Genomic DNA, 22,291 nt, shown 5'->3' on the forward strand with positions numbered 1-22,291 from the left:
CTAGTTTACAGAAGATATCATCTTCCTCAATACAGAGCCAGAGAATGAATCATTGTCGGAGCCTGTACTAAGTAACTTTTACTCCTCATCCCCCAACCTCATCCTCAGCAGGTGACCTCACATCTTACTTCTCTGGAAAGACTAGGACGGTCCAACATGTAATCCTCAACTGCATCCTTCCCTGTCTCCCAAGTGTTCTTATGTCCTCCTTGGTTCTCTTAGCTACTGTCTCCACAGCTAATCCTTCCCCCGAGCTCCCGACCCTATTCCCTCCCACCAACACTGTGCCCTTGTTCTGTCCATCAGTCTGTATTTCCATCTTTATTTTTTTCTCTGTATACCAGTTCTTTATCTTCTGTCTGCAGATAAACTTGGACTCCCCCAACCCATCTAATAATGTCCCACCTCCCTGTCATCTTCCTTTCATCCACAAACTTGTAGAAAACACTGTATTTCTGCATTCACATCCACACTACACTTCCAAAATCTGAACTCTGCTTGACAGCTTGATAGAAATTTCTTTTACAGTGCTCTCCAGTGGTTTTTTGGTTGGTTTGTTGTCAGTTTAATTGCTAAATCTATTTCCTTCAATATTTTGAATCTGTCTGTAGCATGTGATACTTGTTGGCTTTCTCTTCTTTTTTTAGACCTCTTCTGTGAGCTTCTAAAACATTTCCATGTGTCATTCATTCTGCATCTTTAGTTGCTGCTTTTCTTTCTTTTTCTTGTTTTATGAAATTTTATTATGAATATATTCAAACATAGAAAACGTTGAAAGAATTACACATGAATACTCACCACCTAGATTCTATAGTTATAATTTTACTCTATTTGCCCTGTCATCCTATGTAGCTGTCATCCATAAATGCTGCTTATTTTTGATGCATTTCAAGGAAAGTTGCATCTTACCTTTTTTTTGATCTTGTTTTCTTACATGCTCACCCCTATGAAACCAAGCATCTGCTTTACTGCCATGGACTCCCTTTCCAATGCTCTGCCCTTGGCCCTGGTTTTCCCTCTGACATGCCACCTGTGTACACACTCCACCAGCTTCTTTGTCTTCAGCCATACCTGCCTTTCCAGCTGTGATTAAACTCAACATTTTACCTTGACTCCAAGCCAGATTCCTCTCCTGATGTGCTCAAGTTTATTAATGGCGTTCCTATTCTTTCACTAATCTACAGTTTTTTGTTTTCTCACACTTTAGGCCATATATCAACTCAGTCTTCAAGACCTAGGAACCCACCATGAAAATATCTTGAATCTACTCAGCCTATATCTTTCCTATTGCATCTTTCTAACTTCTGGTCCAGATTTGCTCAGGTTACCCTGAAGGCCCCTTCTCTGTCTCCGGTTTATTCCTCTAAACCCTCCTTCGTGGTACTGATGGATTAATCTTCCTAAAGCATAGATAATGCCCTTCTTAAAGGTGTCGGTGGATCCCATACTGTTAATGAAGAGAGATGTGTATATGGATAATCGAAGCCTTTGATAGCATGAGATTTTTCGAGGATGAAAAGTGAGTCTGGCATACGCCTCACTAGAGTAGGGCTCCAATCTGCCAACTCACAGTTAGATAGAAGTTTGCTAAATGGCCAGTGTTTGTACAAGTGTCCTGGAAATCACACTTTCTGGCTAAGCTTGGATTGAGTCCTGGAATGTGACCTCCCAAGCAGAAGCAATAACCGTCAGGGTATAGACCTTACAGTTCTGACCCCCCACACCCTAATCAGACCCACCTCTGCAGCTCCCGAACAATTCACTGGGAAAGGAGGCTATACTTCCCATTCAAAATATCAGTTTCTTTTTCTCACTTTATCTCACTTCTTGTGTCAGAAAGTGGTGTTTTCTACTAAATTCTGCTGGGAGCTTTATGTGTCTTTTGCAAGTTTATGGACTTATACTGTGTTTGTAAATGTTTCACAATTTGTTGTTCGCACAGCCTGGAAGCTCCAAGAGCAGCAGCATGTATGAGAACTGTCTGGAACAAAGCAGGGCTATAGGTAGGTACAGTTGCACTTCCCTATCTGCTGCACTTCTTATTCCTTTTACGTTATGTGATCGTGTGTGGCCCTTGCTCTTAAATATTTCATGGGAAAGTCAGGTGTATATAACCAAACACTCTGAGAAGCCTTCCCACATTCTGAAAATCAGCTCAGGATGCCGTGTGTGTCAGTGAGAAAGCTGTGGTTCTCGCTTGCTCCTGTGTACTCTTCCACAGTACGGTTCTGCTTTATGGAGCCTTTCACTGATTTGAATATCATGAAAGCTCTCTCACCGGAAAGGTGATTTCTCTACTCACAGCTCAAGGGAGTTCCACTTCAAAGAATATCAGACAGTAAGCTAACATGAAAATTGATGCTTGTCAGATCCATTAGGATTAAGAGAAAAGCTTTATTTCTGCTTGGCAAAGGGAACAAAAAGAGATCTGAAATGTGAGAGTCCCAATTAGAAGTTCATACACCCCATACTTGCCAGGGCATTAAATGTCTCATTACTACACATGATAATTGGCGTTGGGCACAACTCTGCCACAACACGGTTGTACGGCATATATAGACTATTACTTTGGAAATGTATTTTCATTAAACCTTTCTACTGCTAGTCATTTTATTCTTATAAATTGTTAAAAGTATTTCTTTGGGGAGGAAAGTTTTGCAGCTCTAGAGTAGAAGATAACTGGACATTATAAATAATGCAGTGGGGGATAGAGCTGGATAACTACGCTTAGGGAGTCAAATTAGCAGCAGCTTGCCAACTAGAAGGTAGTCTCTTACTTCCTTGGGTATTTGCATATTTCTTATAGAATTTTTCAATGTAATCCATTAATTTTATTATTTCTTATAGAGTAGGGATACATACAGAGAAGGCAATGGCACCCCACTCCAGTACTCTTGCCTGGAGAATCCCATGGATGGAGGAGCCTGGTGGGCTGCCGTCCATGGGGTCGCTAGGAGTCAGACACGACTGAGCGACTTCACTTTCACTTTTCACTTTCAGGCATTGGAGAAGGAAATGGCAACCCACTCCAGTATTCTTGCCTGGAGAATCCCAGGGACGGGGGAGCCTGTTGGGCTGCCGTCTATGGGGTCGCACAGAGTCGGACATGACTGAAGCGACTTAGCAGCAGCAGCAGCAGGGATACATGAGGATTTTGGTACCACTAGGATCATCACTTTCCTCTACCCTGCAAAATAATAGGAGTTATTAACTTGGGTAGTATTTTAAATTTTTTAAAACATAGTTCTTTCTGATTGAAATTAAAATTCCATGCCATTCTTTAAGCTTACTTAAAATTCTGAATGCATTCTTAATAATAAGACTAAAAGCAAATTAAATTAGTATCAAGTGTAAATGTATTTTTAAACCTGTGTTCTCTGCTGCTGCTGCTGCTAAGTTGCCTCAGTCACGTCCGACTCTGTGCGACCCCATAGAGTGCAGCCCACTAGGCTCCTCTGTCCCTGGGATTCTCCAGGCAAGAATACTGGAGTGGGTTGCCATTTCTTTCTCCAATGCATGAAAGTGAAAAGTGACAGTGAAGTCGCTCAGTCTTGCCCAAGTCTTAGCGACCCCATGGACAGGAGCCTACCAGGCTCCTCCATCCATGGGATTCTCCAGGCAAGAGTACTGGAGTGGGGCGTTCTCTAGGAGCTGCAATTCCTTTGTTCTTTCCTTTTTTCCTTTACTCTGGAAATTCCTAACTTGGATTTGGAGCCTACCACATGTGCTTTGTACTGTTGTATCCGTTTTCTACCTGTACTGAAGCTCACTTTGAAATAGCTCCGTGTCCTATTTTATCTTATTCTGTGTTCTTCATTTATCCAATAATGCACTCAGTTATCATCAGGACCTCTGTGGGTCAGGCATTGAGCTAGTGCTGGGGGTGGAAACACAATTGCCTTTCAGGAAGTTTGCAGTGTAGCCAGAGGGCATACCTTAAACCAGTGCTTACAAGTATGATGAGCATTTCAAAGCCCAGGACACTGCGGGAACAAATAACAGGGAAACCTGACTTAATCTGGAGGACTAGAGAGGATCTTCTTATGGAAGTGACAACCAAACAAGACCTGAGGGGGTGAGGGGGGACCAGAGAGGGAACAGGAGAGGGAGCAGGAAGGAAAGGAAAGTATAAATGAATACTGAAATTGCTAAGTGTGCCAGGACCACTTCCATGATCACTGCAGGGAGAGAGTACAGGGGGAGCCAGAGGTGAGTTTTGGATCTGGGACAGAGTCCTATGGAACTCCAGAATGTTTCTCCCTGCCCCAGTATGTCTCTTCCCAGCTCATCTCCCTTCTCTCCATTATGTAGTCGTCATGGCATGCTCTTCTAACCTCAGCCACCTGGCTTCTAGGGGAACTCACTGAGTGAAAATCCTCAGCCTTTCTAGAATGATGTTGAATGTGCTGAATCACAACTGCCATCAGCCAAAGATGGAGAAGCTCTATACAGTCAACAAAAACAAGACCAGGAGCTGACTGTGGCTCAGATCATGAACTCCTTATTACCAAATTCAGACTAAAATTGAAGAAAGTAGGGAAAACCACTAGACCATTCAGGTATGACCTAAATCAAATCCCTTATGATTATACAGTAGAAGTGAGAAATAGATTTAAGGGCCTAGATCTGATACATAAGAGTGCCTGATGAACTATGGAATGAGGTTCGTGACATTGTACAGGAGACAGGGATCAAGACCATCCCTATGGAAAAGAAATGCAAAAAAGCAAAATGGCTGTCTGGGGAGGCCTTACAAATAGCTGTGAAAAGAAGAGAAGCGAAAAGCAAAGGAGAAAAGGAAAAATATAAGCATCTGAATGCAGAGTTCCAAAGAATAGCAAGAAGAGATAAGAAAGCCTTCCTTAGCGATCAATGCAAAGAAATAGAGGAAAACAACAGAATGGGAAAGACTAGAGATCTCGTCAAGAAAACTAGAGATACCAAGGGAATATTTCATGGAGAGATGGGCTCGATAAAGGACAGAAATGGTATGGACCTAACAGAAGCAGAAGATATTAAGAAGAGGTGGCAAGAATACACAGAAGAACTGTACAAAAAAGATCTTCATGACCCAGATAATCACGATGGTGTGATCAATGACCTAGAGCCGGACATCCTGGAATGTGAAGTCAAGTGGGCCTTAGGAAGCATCACTATGAACAAAGCTAGTGGAGGTGATGGAATTCCAGTTGAGCTATTTCAAATCGTGAAAAATGATGCTGTGAAAGTGCTGCATTCAATATGCCAGCAAATTTGGAAAACTCAGCAGTGGCCACAGGACTGGAAAAGGTCAGTTTTCATTCCAATCCCAAAGAAAGGCAATGCCAAAGAACGCTCAAACTACTGCACAATTGCACTCATCTCACATGCTAGTAAAGTAATGCTCAAAATTCTCCAAGCCAGGCTTCAGCAATACGTGAACCATGAACTTCCTGATGTTCAAGCTGGTTTTAGAAAAGGCAAAGGAACCAGAGATCAAATTGCCAACATCCGCTGGATCATGGAAAAAGCAAGAGAGTTCCAGAAAAACATTTATTTCTGCTTTATTGACTATGCCAAAGCCTTTGACTGTGTGGATCACAATAAACTGTGGAAAATTTTGAAAGAGATGGAAATACCAGACCACCTGACCTGGCTCTTGAGAAATCTGTATGCAGGTCAGGAAGAAACAGAACTGGACATGGAACAACAGACTGGTTCCAAATAGGAAAAGGAGTACATCAAGACTGTATATTGTTACCCTGCTTATTTAACTTATATGCAGAGTACATCATGAAAAACACTGGACTGGAAGAAACACAAGCTGGAATCAAGATTGCTGGGAGAAATATCAATAACCTCAGATATGCAGATGACACCACCCTTATGGCAGAAAGTGAGGAGGAACTAAAAAGCCTCTTGATGCAAGTGAAAGAGGAGAGTGAAAAAGTTGGCTTAAATCTCAACATTCAGAAAATGAAGATCACGGCATCCGGTCCCATCACTTGGCAAATAGATGGGGAAACAGTGGAAACAGTGTCAGACTTTATTTTTGGGGGCTCCAAAATCACTGCAGATGGTGACTGCAGCCATGAAATTAAAAGACGCTTACTCCTTGGAAGGAAAGTTATGACCAACCTAGATAGCATATTCAAAAGCAGAGACATTACTTTGCCAACAAAGATTCGTCGTGTTGAAAAGACCAAGGCTATGGTCTTTTCAGTGGTCATGTATGGATGTGAGAGTTGGACTGTGAAGAAGGCTGAGCGTCGAAGAATTGATGCTTTTGAACTGTGGTGTTGGAGAAGACTCTTGAGAGTCCCTAGGACTGCAAGGAGATCCAACCAGTCCATTCTGAAGGAGATCAGCCCTGGGATTTCTTTGGAAGGAATGATGCTAAAGCTGAAACTCCAGTACTTTGGCCACCTCATGCGAAGAGTTGACTCACTGGAAAAGACTGATGCTGGGAGGGATTGGGGGCAGGAGGAAAAGGGGACGACAGAGGATGAGATGGCTAGATGGCATCACTGACTCGATGGACGTGAGTCTGAGTGAGCTCCGGGTGTTGGTGATGGACAGGGAGGCCTGGCGTGCTGTGATTCATGGGGTCTCAAAGAGTTGGACATGACTGAGTGACTGAACTGAAGCGAACCATCAGAAAAAAAGGGGCAAGGTTTTCTTTCTTTTGTTTCCCTCAAAAGCTCTCACCTTGATTTTTATTTTACATTTTTGAAGTATCGTTCCCCCTAGAGCAATGCTATTTCAACTTTACTCAAGATTTTTCTTTTTGTAAGTATATCCTTGTCATATAATCTAATATATTGTTTCTGTTTATCTTGGTTTTATGTCTCCTTTAATCAACAAACAATGTAACTCCTTATTCTTTCATGCTTTATACATGCCCTAATCTATTACCAGATCGAAACTCAAGAACAGACTTTTGTAATAAACACTTATTTGGAGCTTGGAACCTGTTTTTCCATAGAATTAATTTTAGCCATGATGTCTGTCTCCTCCATGGATAAGTGACCATGTTCTGCTATTTTGGTTTCCTATGCTAAACCTTGAGTGTATGTTTTGTAATGACCAATACAACAATAGGAAATTCTGTTGTAAGCATCTGTTCTTTAGTTATACTCTGATTGTGGAGTAGTCTACGACTGATGCCAGTTTCAGTACACTGTCTTCCTTTTTGGTGGCCCTAAGGTAACAGTTAATAGCTGGGAACCTTTCAGAATCTTGGGGAGGTGACAGATGGTGTTTATAGTTTGAAAAAAACCCTCCAGCTGGATATCCTCTTCACCTGAAAAGCACTGAGCTACCGCATTGTTTTCTTAGAAAAGCAGGTTCTAATTCCCAGTGGGAACCAGAGTACTGTGACGCCATTCCCCAGCCCTTAGCCACCCAGCCCATGGAGGGATCGAGGGACTCAACCCCTGCTGCGGGGACCATGACAGGTATCAGTCCCTCCTATTGTGGCAGTAAGGACTTTCCTAACTCGATAGTCTTTTCATCCACAGACACCCAGAAATCAGGGGTTCCTATCTTGGGGCATGCCTGTGATGACTTGGGCATGTGTTTAAAAGTGATCTGAAATTCATGACCAGTCTCTAATTTAAGAGGAGTTGCCAAAATAGCAAATAGACAGTTTTTAATGGCTTTTCCCAGAGATTAATATGTAAGCATTTGAGAGACACCTATTCAAATGTTTTAAATAAATTTTGGCTTTTTAATTCAAATATATTTATTTATTAAAATATTGACTTAAAATTTGAATTCTGGTATGTAATAAGTACTGCAGTAGGCTTCTTGTTATTGAAGGAGTTAATTATATTATTGCCAGATGTATAAAAGATCACTGTCCTTAATAATAAATTCCCTTGTGGAAAAAAAATAATTAACAAAATAGCATACTGTTTCCCTAGCCTTCAAGTTAAAATGAAAATGTTGATATTTTTAATCAAAAAGATGTTAAATTCCCACAAACCCTAAGGGCTTTCACTTTAAAACTTTGGTACCTCCAGTATACACAGTATGTATGTATTTATTTCTGCCACAAATCTTCTCTTTGGCAGATTGGATAGTTTCTCAGAGTAATACTTGGCACAAAGAACTTTTGGAATGCATAATGCCTGGCATGTGTAGTTAAGCTCTCATCAGCCACACACTTTACCCTAGGAAGATTTTAAATTTGGGCATGAGGTGAGTTTTTTTTTTTTTTTAATTTAAGACCACTTTGCTGACTTAGATATAATGGTGCATTTGAAAAAAAGGAATGGTGGTTTTTTAAGAGAGACTATATAGACATTGGTGCTTTTGTGTAAACCTGTGAGATGGTAAACTTAATGTGTTCAGCTCATGCCAGTGCTCTCTGAGGGGCAGATGAGTCAGCGCCCTATGCTAAAGGTTAACTTGAGGTCTTCAGGATGTGGTAGGATCACATTTGCTAAAAAAGAGAAACTGGGTAGACATTCAGTCATCTGTTCCTTCAGCTGACAGACATTTTTCTTTTGACCTGCTTTATACCAGACATTGATAATGAAGAAGATACATGGATAAATGGGTTCTAATCTCTCCTTGGGACTCAAGGAATTTGCAGTCTTAAGGGGAAGACAGAGACATAAACAGAGGCCTACAGTTTGTTATGGAGTAGCACCCTACCCAGCTTGGGATGGGGACGGGGAGGGAGGAGTGTGGAAGGCTTCCTGGAAGAGTGGGATTCAGAACAGAATCTTAAAGGACACATAGGAGTTAGGTCAGGAAATGGGTGGCAAGGATGTTACGGCCAGATGGCAGCATCGTGGGCAGAGGCCCAGCATCGTGGGTAAACACACAGCTGAGCAGTGAGAGGAGCGCCTGCTGCAAGGTGGGGGCCGTGCTGAGTGAGGCGCTCACCCACATCCTTCAGTTTAATCTTCATAATGTGTTTTAAATCCAGCATCCTTATTTTACAGATACGAAAACTGATGCTTAGAGAGGTTAAGAAACTTGCCCTGGGTTGCACAGATAGTAAGAGGGGCCACTGGGATGATCTGAACCCAGGTCCATGTCAATTTAGAAGCAGACCTTTTACACTTTTGATCACATCCCACTTTCAGTAAATCTCTATGAGCAGGCACTCCTAAGTAGATATTAATTCACTCATGCATAAGTTCTCTATACTAACATATTATGCATGTATTATAAAATACACAACAACAGAAAATATTCAGTTAGAGTTAGCAGTAGACATTTTTTAAAAAAAATCTTGCTAATTGCACTGGCTGAATACTATCTTTAGATAATTATCTCAAGGCCCAGTGTACATCTAGAGCATTACTGATGAAATAGACATAAATCCACATTTTAGTTAGGAAGCCAACATTCTGATCTAGTTAGATTATTCTTATTCATAAACTTATAATGTAGCTAAGGAGGTGCTTTTATTCAGTAAAAGAATGATCTTCAATCCTTGATTTCCTTGCAGTAGTCTTTTAGCTACTTGTGAAAGTATTTGTGAAAGTGTACTTGTGAAAGTATTTTAGCTATTTGTGAAAGTAAGTTTAGTTTAAATGGGATCACCTAATTCATAAATCCACTTAACTAAGCAAATAGAAACAGTCATATGTTACCAAAGGCAACAGAGAAACAAGGTGCCCTATTGCCCTTCCTCTGTTAAATCCCACTCGTCCCTCAGAATATCCCATGTATGGATAAGACATGGGACAGGATGATGGGTAAGGACTGGACAGACAGGAGCAAAGGAGGATCAGGTAGTAGGGCTTTAGTCTTGACTGGACTTCTACTTGTTATGTTCTTAGGTTTCCATACTTGTGTATAAGAATCATAGCACTGTTCACTAAGATGCGAAATCCAGTGTGAAGTTGGTCCCCTGAAGGGGTTTAATTGGCTGGAAGGACTGATGTTTAAGTGAGACAATGGAGTCTTAATGTCACTACTCTAGGTACAGCCTCATGGGAGTGTTGTATACATATGACCAGAGCTGTAAATGTACTTGTTTAAACGGAAAAGCAAGAACACTATCCTGGCATTTGCAGGACAGGACCAGTAGAGTGGTACAAATTACTTCATGCCATCAGGTAGTGAAATATGCTTCAATTATCCATTCATTCAGTAACTATTTGTTCATGTCATAGTGTGTGCCAGGCATGTGCTAGAGGCAAGGGGTGAAGAAGAAGAAGCTGTGAAGAAGACAGACAGGATCTCCGTCTTCATGGAACATGCAGTCTAGAGGCAGTACAGATTTTAAGAAATGTAATAACAGAATAGAGTTAATTACTCTTGTGATATGGGCTTCAGAGGAAAGCAGAGAGACATAGTCTAGTCTGAGAAGGTCAGGGAATGCTCTCTTGAGAAAGACATGTTTAAACTGACCTCACCTAAGGATGAGGGTGATAGAGAAGGAGAGGGAAGGGCATGTCATAGAAGATAGCCTTATGGTGGGGATTATTTTGCAGGAAGGCCAGTGTGAGCAGGGGCAGAAATAGGAGGACTAGGATGCTAGGGGAGTTGGGCGCCCTGGAGCCAGGGTCTGGCTTGTTGAAGACTCTTGAGTTGTATCCCAAGAGCAGTGGGAAGCAGTGAATGTGTTTTTAAACCCCTGAGAAATAGGATCAGATTTTCAGTTGTAAAAAGATCATTTTGGCCACAAGTATTAAATAGGATGGAGGGGGGAAAGCGGAGTAAGGGAAAGGAGGAGCTAACCTGAGGGGCTAGTTCTTTCCATTAGATGACAGAATGAACAGCAGCAGCTGGTGCAGGGCTGAGCTTGGTGAAACAGAACTTTGGCAAAGAGGGAAGAAAGACTTCTCATGGTTAATAATTTAAAATTAAGTAATGAGTCTTTTGAAGAGCTGTTTAAATAAATAGTAGATATTCAAGTTCCATATGGTATGTGTGGTTTTCTTGGTTCCAGGGCTACAACTCTGAGCAGCGTCATTTGTGGGTTTGTGCTGTTAGCTGGACAGTCAGCTCCCTTCCCATCCCCGCCCCCACCCCCCATCCCCCTGGCTGTTTCTCCTTCACATTTTCCTGGTTTGCCTGCTGTCTGCTATTGAAGCAAAGGGTCAGCTGAGGGACAGGAGGGAAGGGGCAGGGAGGCCAAGAAAGGATGCTTTCCCTCAAAGACTGCTTGTTATTTTATTTTTACAGGTCAAATCTCCAGGTTAATATTCATTCCTTGCATTGGCATGGGTGTGGCTTTTCCCTTCCTGTCAGTGCTGGACTCAGCCATGATTTTATTTATTGGTTACAAAGCAAAAACGCCATGCAATGATCTTTACTCACTGCAGGTAATGCACACGAGAGAGGGGTGCCTTCCCAGCGAGAGGCGTCACTGATGAAGCACTCATGTGGGGCGGATCTTTTCGATGACCCCTGCTACATCAATACACAGGCTCTTCGAAGCACACTTGGCCCTGCTGGAAATCAAAGCTCACCTCACCCCCTGGGGAGCCCGTGGCCCCAGGAGAGTAAGTGGCTGCTCTTTGCCTGTATGAGTTTCCTGTGCTGCTGTAACAAATTACCATTAAACTGGGTGTCTTAGAATCGGAGAGATGTGTTCTGTCACAGTGATGGAGGCCAGAATCCTAAATCAAGATGCAAGCCGGGTTGGCTTGGCTCGTCCTGTGGCTCTGGAGGAGATTTGGTTTGATGTCCGTCTCCTAGCTTCTGGTGGCTGCCAGCAATTCCTGGTGTTCCTTGTCTTGAGACATGCCACTCCAGTCTCTGCTTCAGTCTTCATTGGCCTTACCCCCATGTCTCAAGGCTCCCTTTCTTTTCTCTTACAAGACAGTGCCTTTCCCTTATAGGTAGGCCAGAAATCCAGGAAGATCTCATCTGGTGATCCTTAAATTAATTACATCTGCAAGGACCCCTTTTGCAAATTAGGTCACATTTGCAGGTACCAGGAGTCAGGACTTGAGCATATCTTTTGGTGCCACTATTTAGTTCACTGTCTCTCGTTTTTAAAATGCTATTTCCTTAGCCTCATTTTTCAGGGAGTTAAAAGAATTCTTTCTTATTTCAACCCCTCCCTCATCACAGTTAATATAGGTTAGAACTTTGTAAAGATGTCATAGATTTCAATGTTTGAGAACTTTGATTTTGAATCATCTTTTCAAGCACTTTGAATCGACTCCCAATTTTTGCTTTCTGCTGTGTGCTTTTCCTGAGGGAAGGATTGTCAAAGCCAAGAGATCATGTTTGTTTGCATGAGGAGCAATGGCCTCTATTTCACTTCTGTTTAGTGATGATGTTAATTTTATTCATTGCAAAAACCTTTAGTAAGTCATCTGTATAGCGCTAAAATAAGATGACATCTTTCTTCAGCTGTATACTATGAGTTAAATACAGTAAGACAAACATCATTTTCCTGCCAGATTGCTTCCAGGGATAAGTCTATAAAGAGGACCATGAATAAATAAAAGCAAAACAAGTCAAAAGCCTATAATCAGCTGAAAAAGAAAAAAAAATGCTTTTCATAAAACTAGAGCTTATTGGACTCAGATTAACTTGGTGTCAAATTTGGCTCACTCCAAAGATGGAGAACCAGTCACTGGGAAAGTTCTTTCACTGGCCCAGGAAGTAGCTCTAGACTGCCACGGGTAGCTTTTCAGCTAATGTGGCTGTAATAACAGAATGGAATTTGAAAGGAAATTTTGCTGAGGCTGGGCTTCACTAGACCACCTTAACTTTCTAGAATGGGACAAAGGTTTTCATTACCATCCAGGTGGCAAGTGAGCTGTCTTTTTGCAAGTTTTCCAAGATCAGTCTTGGCAGTGAAAGAACCCATTTGAATTCTCTGGAAGCAGACTCTGAGATGGAGCTGGACATGCAGGATCTTTATTGTGATCAGTACAGGAATGGAGGGGAAGAAAGCAGGCTTGGGCAGAGGGAGAGGTGGAGCAACTAGGCAGGCCTAAAAAAACCTCAGCCAACTGTCCAGAGAGGATGGAGGCCCATCAGTGTTGTTTCATGTTGGGCCCAAGGGCAGGGCCTTTTAGCCCCTCTTATCTCAGTCTTCGGCTGTGGGCCCATGAGGGAGGGCAAGGCCATTGGGCCAACAGCTCTCTGCAGCTAAGGGAGACCCTGATGGGATCTGGGGTACTTGGGGTACTTGGTCCTTCCTTGAAGGGGGATCTGGGTAGTGCATCTCCATGTCCACCACAGAGGGCATCTTGTGCCATGGATGATGGGATATGCAATGAGTTTGGCTTTCTGCAGTGAATTTAACTGTTTAATGTTGAGTAGCCTGTGTGGATAACGTAACACATATTAGAGGGACAGTGTTTTTATTTTTGTCTACACCCCATGGCATGTGGAACTTCCCCGACCAAGGATCAAACTCATGCCCCCTGCATTGGAAGGGTAGAGGCTTAACCCACTGCACCACCAGGGAAGTCTTATTAGAGGGACAGTGTTTTGAAAAAAGTTTCTGGACCTAAGGTTTTGAAAGTCACTTTATAAGAGCATACACTCAGTAGCTTCCATTTCATGGACTTATCAAAGCAACAGTGTTTTATTAGAAAATACATTTAGTGAGTGGTCCAATTAGGTGATCTGGGATATTCTGTTATTTACAACTCAAGCAAAGAAACTTGGCCTTTTTCATAGGCAGTTCAATAATTTGAAAGACAAAATTAATCCATAACAACATTCCTATCATTAGTTGAAAGTAAATAAGGTTTGTTCTGTCCAAAATTGTAATGTCAAAATGTGTTTTCATTGATTCCAATCCCTTTCTCTTTCTCATCCTTTTTCCCTCTCCCTACCTTCACGGCAACATGTTTAATAATTTAGGTCTCTGGTCCTCTCTCACTCTTTATGTCCATTGAGAATTTAATATACCATAGCCCTCCTGGACTTCTTGCTGCCTTCTTGAGGTTAATTCAGTGTATCATCACTCCCTCCAAAAAAAAAAAAAAAATTAACCCCAAAAGTATAAATAATGTTGATCTAAGAAAATCTAGTAAGACAGAGTGGGCCTTTCTTGGTAGCTCAGTTGATAAAGAATCTGCCTGCAGTGCAGGAGACATGAGTTCAATCCCTGGATTGGGAAGAGCCCCTGGCGAAGTAAATGGCAATCCACTCCGGTATTATTGCCTGGAAAATCCCATGGACAGAGGAGCCTGGCAGGCTACGGTCCATGGGGTCACAAGAGTTGGACATAAATTAGCGACTGAACCACCACCACAGTAAGATGGAGTAAGGATAACTTTATACATAACTTTGTGCAGAATGTCTTAAATGCACCTTTTAACATTTTCTCTATAATGTTTTCTACTGCCTCAAAAATTCTCTTTAGCTTCTTTAGGCATACTTAGCCTTCCTTGCCCTGATTAGTTACTAATTAGTTCACTAAAACAAAACAAAAACAAATCCAGAGACAAGAACCTATTATATCTTAAAAATGCCTTCAGGGCTCCTCAATTCATCCTGTCACACTGCTGTTGGAAAAGCTCTGACATAATCTTTATTCTGATCAAACAAGGCAGAAAGAAATCATTCGTACTGAAACTGTTTAATTTATTTTTTATTATTTTCAGTCTTGGCTGCCATAAGAAAAAACCACCCTTAAATCCTATTGTGTAAAAAGGACTGAAATTTATTTATTTTACCCATTAGCCCCAAAGATAGATGGTAGCGGAGAAGGCAGTGGCACCCCACTCCAGTACTCTTGCCTGGAAAATCCCATGGATGGAGGAGCCTGGTAGGCTGCAGACCCTGGTAGGCTGGGTCACTAAGAGTTGGACACGACTGAGTGACTTCACTTTCACTTCACTTTCATGCATTGGAGAAGGAAATGGCAACCCACTCCAGTGTTCTTGCCTGGAGAATCCCAGGGGCAGGAGAGCCTGGTGGGCTGACGTCTATGGGATCACACAGAGTCAGACACGACTGAAGTGACTTAGCAGTAGCAGTAGCAGTAGCAGAACAGCTTTGCCATTCTGGACACTGGCTTCCATCTCTGGCCTAAGAACTTTGCTTTGGTAAGTTCCTCTATCTTTAGTCCAAGAGCTCAGACTCTCACCATCACATCTGTATTCCACCAGTGGGAAGTAAAGAAGGACATGACCCAGAAGTGGCAGACATCATTTGTTCTTAACCTGCCATTGGCAGAACTTAAACATGGGGCCATACCTAGCTTCATGTTACTCTAGCTGGCTGGCCATGTGCCCAGCTAAAAATAAGGAATTCCATAATGTAATGAAAGGGAGAATACACAATTGATACACAATTAACTGTCCCTGCCACAGCACACCTTTCTGCCACTCAAATATCCATGAACTCTTATTTTCACCTAGAACATTTGACCTTGCAAATACAGGAAATAATTACAGAATCCTGCCTGAAGTCTGTGACACGTGGGTGATGGTGAAGTCCTCTCAGTCAAGACTGGATGGGGATCCTATTTGCCAAGTTGTCTGCCCCCTTCCACATCCAAAATTAAGGAATAAGAGGAATAAGAATAGCCACAATAAAAATCCACATTCCCAGAAGAGAAGCAAATAAAACACACAGCAGTCACTGGTCCATTAAACAAAAAAGGTGGCTTCAGTCATGTCCAGCTCTTTGTGACCCTCTGGACCTGTAGCCCACCAGATTCCTCTGTCCATGGGATTTTCCAGGCAAAAATACTAGAGTAGGTTGCCAGGCTCTTTTCCAGGGGATCTTCCCAACCCAGGGATCGAACCCGGGTCTTCTGCATTGCAGACAGAGTCCTGGTAGCCCAGACGGTAAATCGCTGGTCCATAGTGATTACCAAATCCTGCCAGGCAGTAATTGTGAAGACTCCCTGAGCTCGAAGTGGAGAAGTAGATTTGCTTGGACTGGTTCAGCATTGTAGAAAGAATCTCCATGTCCACTGTCATCTGGGTTGTTGCTGCTATTATCCTTCGCATGTCCATCTAAAGTAGATGTGGGATAAAGTGCCTTTCTTGGGGTTTCACCACCTGTGCAGCTTATTTCCTGTTGATGTGGACTTGAGAAATTGGAGTTTGCTTTAGAGGGCAAAAAGCCATATACTAAAAGGGACTATGATTTCTTTTGCAATGTAACTTCCTTAAAAACTTAGTAGGATTTCACTCTATCCATTTAGAGTCAATTCCACATGAAATTTCTCATAATACTGTCCTTTTATTGCCTGAAGGATGCCTTCTCTCTTTCCTGTTATTTGTAATTTCTGTGTTCTTTTTTTCTTGATCAGTTTTGAGATTTATTAATTTAATTGTTCTTTCCAAAGGAATCAGGTTTTATTTAATTTTTTATTGTTTTCTGTTTCATTGACTTCCATTTTTATCTTTATTGCATCTTCCTTCTATTCTTTTACAATTTTCTCCTCTTTATCTAACTTGTACTATGTTTTCTTCTATTGCCTTTGTAGTTTTATTTCCAAATAAACTTATTTCACCTAAACTTTATATTTTCTATGAGATATAGGGATCTAGCTTAATTTTATCTAAGTGATCTAATTTTCCAAACTACATTAACTAAACAGTCTTCTCTTTTTCTAATGCCACTCTCCATTTTATTAGATTCCTCCTATATATGGGAATCTGTTTCTGGGCCTTTATTCTGCTTTTTATATTGGCCCACTTATTGTTTACCAGTGTATTAATTACTATTTATGAATTACTGTGGCTTTGTAATGTATCTTAATAGACATGTAGCTTTTCCTTTGTCTTACATACTCTCAGATAATACCTTTTTTTACCATTTCCCTCATCCCTCACTCTGATTCTGGCAGTCATCAATCTGTTTTCTGTTTCTGTGAGTTCTGTTTTTTTGGGATTTCACATGTAAGTCAGCTCACATAGTGTCTGTCTTTCTCTGTGTTCTTTCACTTAGCATAATGCCTTCAAGGCCTATCCTTGTTGCAGTTGGCAAGACTGCCTTCTTTTTTATGGCTGAATAATGTCCCACTGTGTATTTCCTTCATCTGTTCATCTGCCAGTGGAATACTTAGGATTATTTCCGTGTCTTGGATATTGTAAATAAGGCTGCAGTGCACATGGGGATATAGATATCTCTTTGAGATAATGATTTCATTTCCTTCAGATATATACTAAAAAGTAGAATTGCTAGATCATATGGCAGTTGTTTTTTTTTAATTGTTTTTGAAGAACCTCCATCCTATTTTCCACATGGCTGCATCAGTTTACATTCATTCGCACCAACAGTGCACAAGGGTTCTCTTTTCTCATCAACATTTATCGCTTGTCTTTTTGATGATCGCCATTCTAACCAGTGTGAGGTGATAATTTCATTGCGGTTTTGATTTGCATACTCTTAACGATTAGTGATGTTGAGCACCTTTACATGTACCTGTTGGCCATTTGTGTGTTTTCTTTGGAAAGATGTCTATTCAGTTTCTCTGCCCATTTTAAAATCAGATTGTTTATTTTTTGACGTTGAGTTGCATGTGTTCATATATTTAGGATATTAATTCATCAGATAGATGATTTGAAAATATTTTTTCCGTCTTGTAGGTTGCCTTTTCTTTGATGGTTTCCCTTACTGTGCAGACTTTTGGTCTGAAGTAGTTCCACTTGTTTGCTTTTGCTTTTGTTGCCCTTGTTTTTAGTGTCAAATCCAAACACCATTGCCAAGACTGATGTCAAGGAGCTTGCCCCTTGTTTTCCTCTCAGAGTTTTATGGCCTCAGGTTTTATGTTCAAGTTTTTAATCCATTTTTTTTCTCTTTCTTTTTTACTTTTTAAATTATGAAAGTATGATAACACATTTACAGGAGACTTGGAAAATATAGAACAAAGTTACATACGGTTCCACTATATATTACAATTTTCCAAGTAGACAAATTAAGATTTTTAATTGGACTTTCAATATCAAACTCAAAAATTAACAGAATGAATATACAGAAAAGTAGAAGGATATGGTAGGCCTGAAAAGCACCATGAACCAATTCAACATAATTAAAATTTATATAATTTTCACACAACAGTAGGATACAAATTCTATTCAAGTTATCATAGAGTATGAACCAGGAGACACTGGAACATATCCAGGGACATAAAACTAGGTGCAAAATTCTTTAATCCATTTTGAGTTGATTATTGTGAATGGTAGAAGATAAGCATCCAGTTTCATTCTTTTGCATGTGGTTGTCCAGTTTTCCCACGCCATTTATTGAAGAAAATACCCTGTCCCTGTTGTGTGTTCTTGGCTCTTTCGTTGGAAATTAATTGACCCTGTATGTATAGATTTATTTCTTGTCTCTATGTTTTGTCCCATTGATCTATGTGCCTGTTGTTATGCCAATACCATACTGTTTTGACTACTATGTTGTTAGTGTTAGTTGCTCAGTTGTGTTTGACTCACTGTGACCCCGTGGACTGTAGCCTGTCAGGCTCCTCGGTCCATGGGATTCTCCAGGCATGAATCCTGGAGTGGGTTGCCATTCCCTTCTCCAGGGGATCTTCCAGCTTTGTAATATAGTTTGAAATCAGAACACATGATGCCTTCAGCTTTATCCATCTTTCACAAGATTGCTTTGGTTATTTGAGATCTTTTGTGGTTCCATACAAATTTGGGGGATTGTGTGAAAAAAAATCCCATTGAAATTTTGATAAAGGATTCTGTGGAATTTATAGATTGCTTTGGGTAGTATGGACATTTAAAAAATATTCTTCTAATTCATGAGCCCAGAATTTCTTTCCATTTGTTGGTGTCTTCAGTTTTTTTTTTCATCAATTTCAGTTTTCAGTGTACAGATCTTTCACTTCCCTGGTTAAATTTATTCTTAAATATCTTTTTCTTTTCAACATTATTGTAAATGGGGTTGTTTTCCTAATTTCTCTAATAGTTTATTATATAGTGTATAGTTCAGTTCAGTTGCTCAGTCACGTCCAACTCTTTGTGACCCCATGAACCGCAGCATGCCAGGCCTCCCTGTCCATCACCAACTCCTGAAGTTTACCCAAACTCATGTCCATTGAGTCAGTGATGCCATCCAACCATCTCATCCTCTGTTGTCCCCTTCTCCTCCTGCCTTTAATCTTTCCCAGCATCAGGGTCCTTTCAAATGACTCTTCGCATCAGGTGGTCAAAGTAGCGGAGTTTCAGCTTCAACATCAGTCCATCCAATGAATACCCAGTACTGGTCTTTAGGATGGACTGGTTGGATCTCCTTGCAGTCTAAGGGACTCTTAAGAGTCTTCTCCAACACCACAGTTCAAAAGCATCAATTCTTCTGCAATCAGCTTTCTTTATAGTCCAACTCTCACATCCATACATGACCATTGGAAAAACCATAGCCTTGACTAGATGGACCTTTGTTGACAAAGTAATGTCTTTGCTTTTGAATATGCTGTCTAGGATGGTCATAACTTTCCTTCTAAGGAGTAAGCGTCTTTTAATTTCATGGCTGCAATCACCATCTGCAGTGATTTTGGAGCCCCCCAAAATAAAGTCAGCCACTGTTTCCACTGTTTCCCCATCTATTTCCCATAAAGTGATGGGACCAGATGCCATGATCTTAAGTTTTCTGAATGTTGAGCTTTAAGCCAACTTTTTCACTCTCCTCTTTCACTTGCATCAAGAGACTTTTTAGTTCCTCTTCACTTTCTGCCATAAGGGTGGTGTCATCTGCATATCTGAGGTTATTGATATTTCTCCCAGCAATCTTGATTCCAGCTTGTGCTTCATCCAGCCCAGCGTTTCTCATGATGTACTCTGCATATAAGTTAACTAAGCAGGGTGACAATATACAGCCTTGACGTACTCCTTTTCCTATTTGGAACCAGTCTGTTGTTCCATGTCCAGTCCTAACTGTTGCTTCCTGACCTGCATACAGGTTTCTCAAGAGGCAGGTCAGGTGGTCTGGTATTCCCATCTCTTTCAGAATTTTCCACAGTTTATTGTGATCCACACAGTCAAAGGCTTTGGCGTAGTCAATAAAACAGAAATAGATGCATTTTCTGGAACTCTCTTGCTTTTTCCATGATCCAGTGGATATTGGCAGTTTGATCTCTGGTTCCTTTTAGTGTATAGAAGTGAAACTAATTTTTGTATATTAATTTGTATCCTGTAATTTTACTGAATTTGTTTATTCTAGTAGTTTTATTTCTTGTGGAGTTTTTATTGTTTTCTGTATATAATGTCACCTGCAAATAAGACAATTTTACGTCTTCCTTTCTGATTTGGATGTATTTTTTTTCTTGACTGATTGCTCTGGTTAGGACATCCAATACTGTGTTGAATAAAAGTAGTGAGAATGGGCATCCTTGTTCCTGATCTTACCAGAAAAGCTTTGAGCTTTTTACCATTAAGTGTGACGCTAGTTATGGACTTACATGGCCTTTACTATGTTGATGTACGTTGCCTCTATACTGACTTTGTTGAGAGTTTTTTATCAGAATGGATATTGAATTTTGTCAGATGCCTTTTCCGCCTTTATTGAGGTGATCATATGGTTTTTATCTTTCATTTTGTTCATGTGGTGTGTCACGTTGATTTGTGGATGTTGAACTCTCTTTATACCTGAAATAAATCCCACTTGATTGTTTTAATTTATTGTTGATTTTTGTGTGTTAGTATTTCTTTGAGGATTCTTACATCTATATTCATCAGTGATATTGGCCTGTAATTTTCTGTTCTTGTGGTGTCCTTGTTTGGTTTTGGTATTAAGAGTAATGAGTTTGGAAATGTCCCTTCCTATTTCTTTGGATGGGATTGAGAAGAATTGACATTAATTAGTCTTTAAATGTTTGGTAGAATTCACTAGTGAAGCCATCTGGTTGTGGACTCTTTTTGTTGGATGGTTTTGATTAGTTGTTCAATTTTCTTGCTAGTAATTCCTCTGTTGAAATTTTGTATTTCTTCATGATTCAGGCTTGATGGCTTGTATGTTTTTAGGAATCTATCCATTGTTTTCTAAGTTATCCAACTTGTTGGCATATAATTATTTAGTCTCTTATGATCCTTTGTATTTGAGTGGTATCACTTTTATCCTTTTTCTTTTATAACTTTTAGAAAAGTTATATTTTTAACAAATGTTTGGATGATTGAAATTGTAATAATTTGGGAAACTACGTTAGGAAAATAATGTCCATATCCTCAGGCTGACCCATGATCTATTGCCTCTTTTCAAGATGATATAATGTCTGTTTTTCTTTTGTTTTGTCCTTGTCCGAGAGCACTCCACGATCTCAGAATAAACCAAAGCCATCATGCACTCAGATGTGTGTGCCTAAACACACTGTGTGCATCTCCCTCACGCTCACATAACACTGCATTGCTTGCTTATACAAACAAACACGTAGCTACTCATCAGAAGTGCTCTATTACGCCTGAAAGCAGGCAATGCTAAGGCCAACTACGAATATTAGTCATCAAGTCTGGACACATTCCTTCAGGCTTTTTCCTGCTAACAATAGATAGAGCCTGATTGTGTGTAGAGAAGAATATCTTTAGCCGTTAGATACAGACCAAAGACATTTGCAAAAAGATATATTGGTGAACACTGTGTTGAAATTGTGATATACAGAGAGATGTTCTTCAATAGGGAAAAACCTATAATGTATTAACAGGAGACTGGATTATGTCCACAGAGCACTTGTCTGGTGTAACTTGTAAAACTTAAAAGTCAAGAGGATTTCTCATTTGTGAGACCCTTGTGAAGGGTATATAAACATTCCTTTGCATTTATAAAGAGAAATCTGGCTTCTACGAAAAAGAGCCTTTGCACTTAAAAAGACAAAATCTGATTTCTGTGGTTATTTTCCTAGTAAATTTACTATATTAAACACAACTTTTGGGAATCCCCTGGAAGTCCAGTGGTTAGGACTCTGCCCTTCCACTGCAAGGGGCATGGGTTTGATTATGGTCGGGGAACTAAGATCCTACATGCTGTGCAGCATGGCCAACAAAATAAACAGATAATTTTTATCAGGATTCAGACCTAAGAATTTTGTGTTATTGCTTCTGGAGATGTATGTCATCCTGATGGGCTTGCTATCTACTTAGAGACCTTTGTAGAGTGGTTGGACCACTTTTGAAAATGAAAAGATTTTCTCACCTAAACCAAGGGTCTTAGAGTGTAGTGATTAAGAACCTGGGCTCTGATGATAGATCTCTTTCAAATCCCTGATCTACAACATATTAGCAGTGTGACTTTGGGTAAGTCATTTAATCTTTTTAAAGATCCATTTCCTTCCTGTCTGATTTTGAGGATAATATATGTAAAGCACTAAGCAGTATCTATCATACTTAAGAAATGGGAACCACGTAATAGTTGTTATTACTGTGAGAACCAGTAATACTGTAACGGGCTACCTGAATGTACCTTCTTAATC

At 40.5% G+C, this 22,291-nt stretch overlaps 1 protein-coding gene across 2 annotated transcripts in view; it reads left to right on the forward strand.

Moving 5' to 3' along the window:
* The window catches only part of SHC4 (SHC adaptor protein 4), a 136,906-nt gene that overhangs the window by 109,935 nt on the left and 4,680 nt on the right, over positions 1-22,291 (forward strand). For both annotated transcript variants that reach the window (XM_027554058.1, XM_027554057.1), the window contains exons 9-10: positions 1,943-2,003; positions 11,271-11,450. In XM_027554058.1, the coding sequence (XP_027409859.1) occupies positions 1,943-2,003; positions 11,271-11,450 (241 nt within the window). The remainder of the gene's footprint in view (positions 1-1,942; positions 2,004-11,270; positions 11,451-22,291) is intronic.

This window comes from Bos indicus x Bos taurus, chromosome 10, assembly GCF_003369695.1.
Source record: "Bos indicus x Bos taurus breed Angus x Brahman F1 hybrid chromosome 10, Bos_hybrid_MaternalHap_v2.0, whole genome shotgun sequence".
In the NCBI taxonomy this organism is placed as follows: domain Eukaryota; kingdom Metazoa; phylum Chordata; class Mammalia; order Artiodactyla; family Bovidae; genus Bos; species Bos indicus x Bos taurus.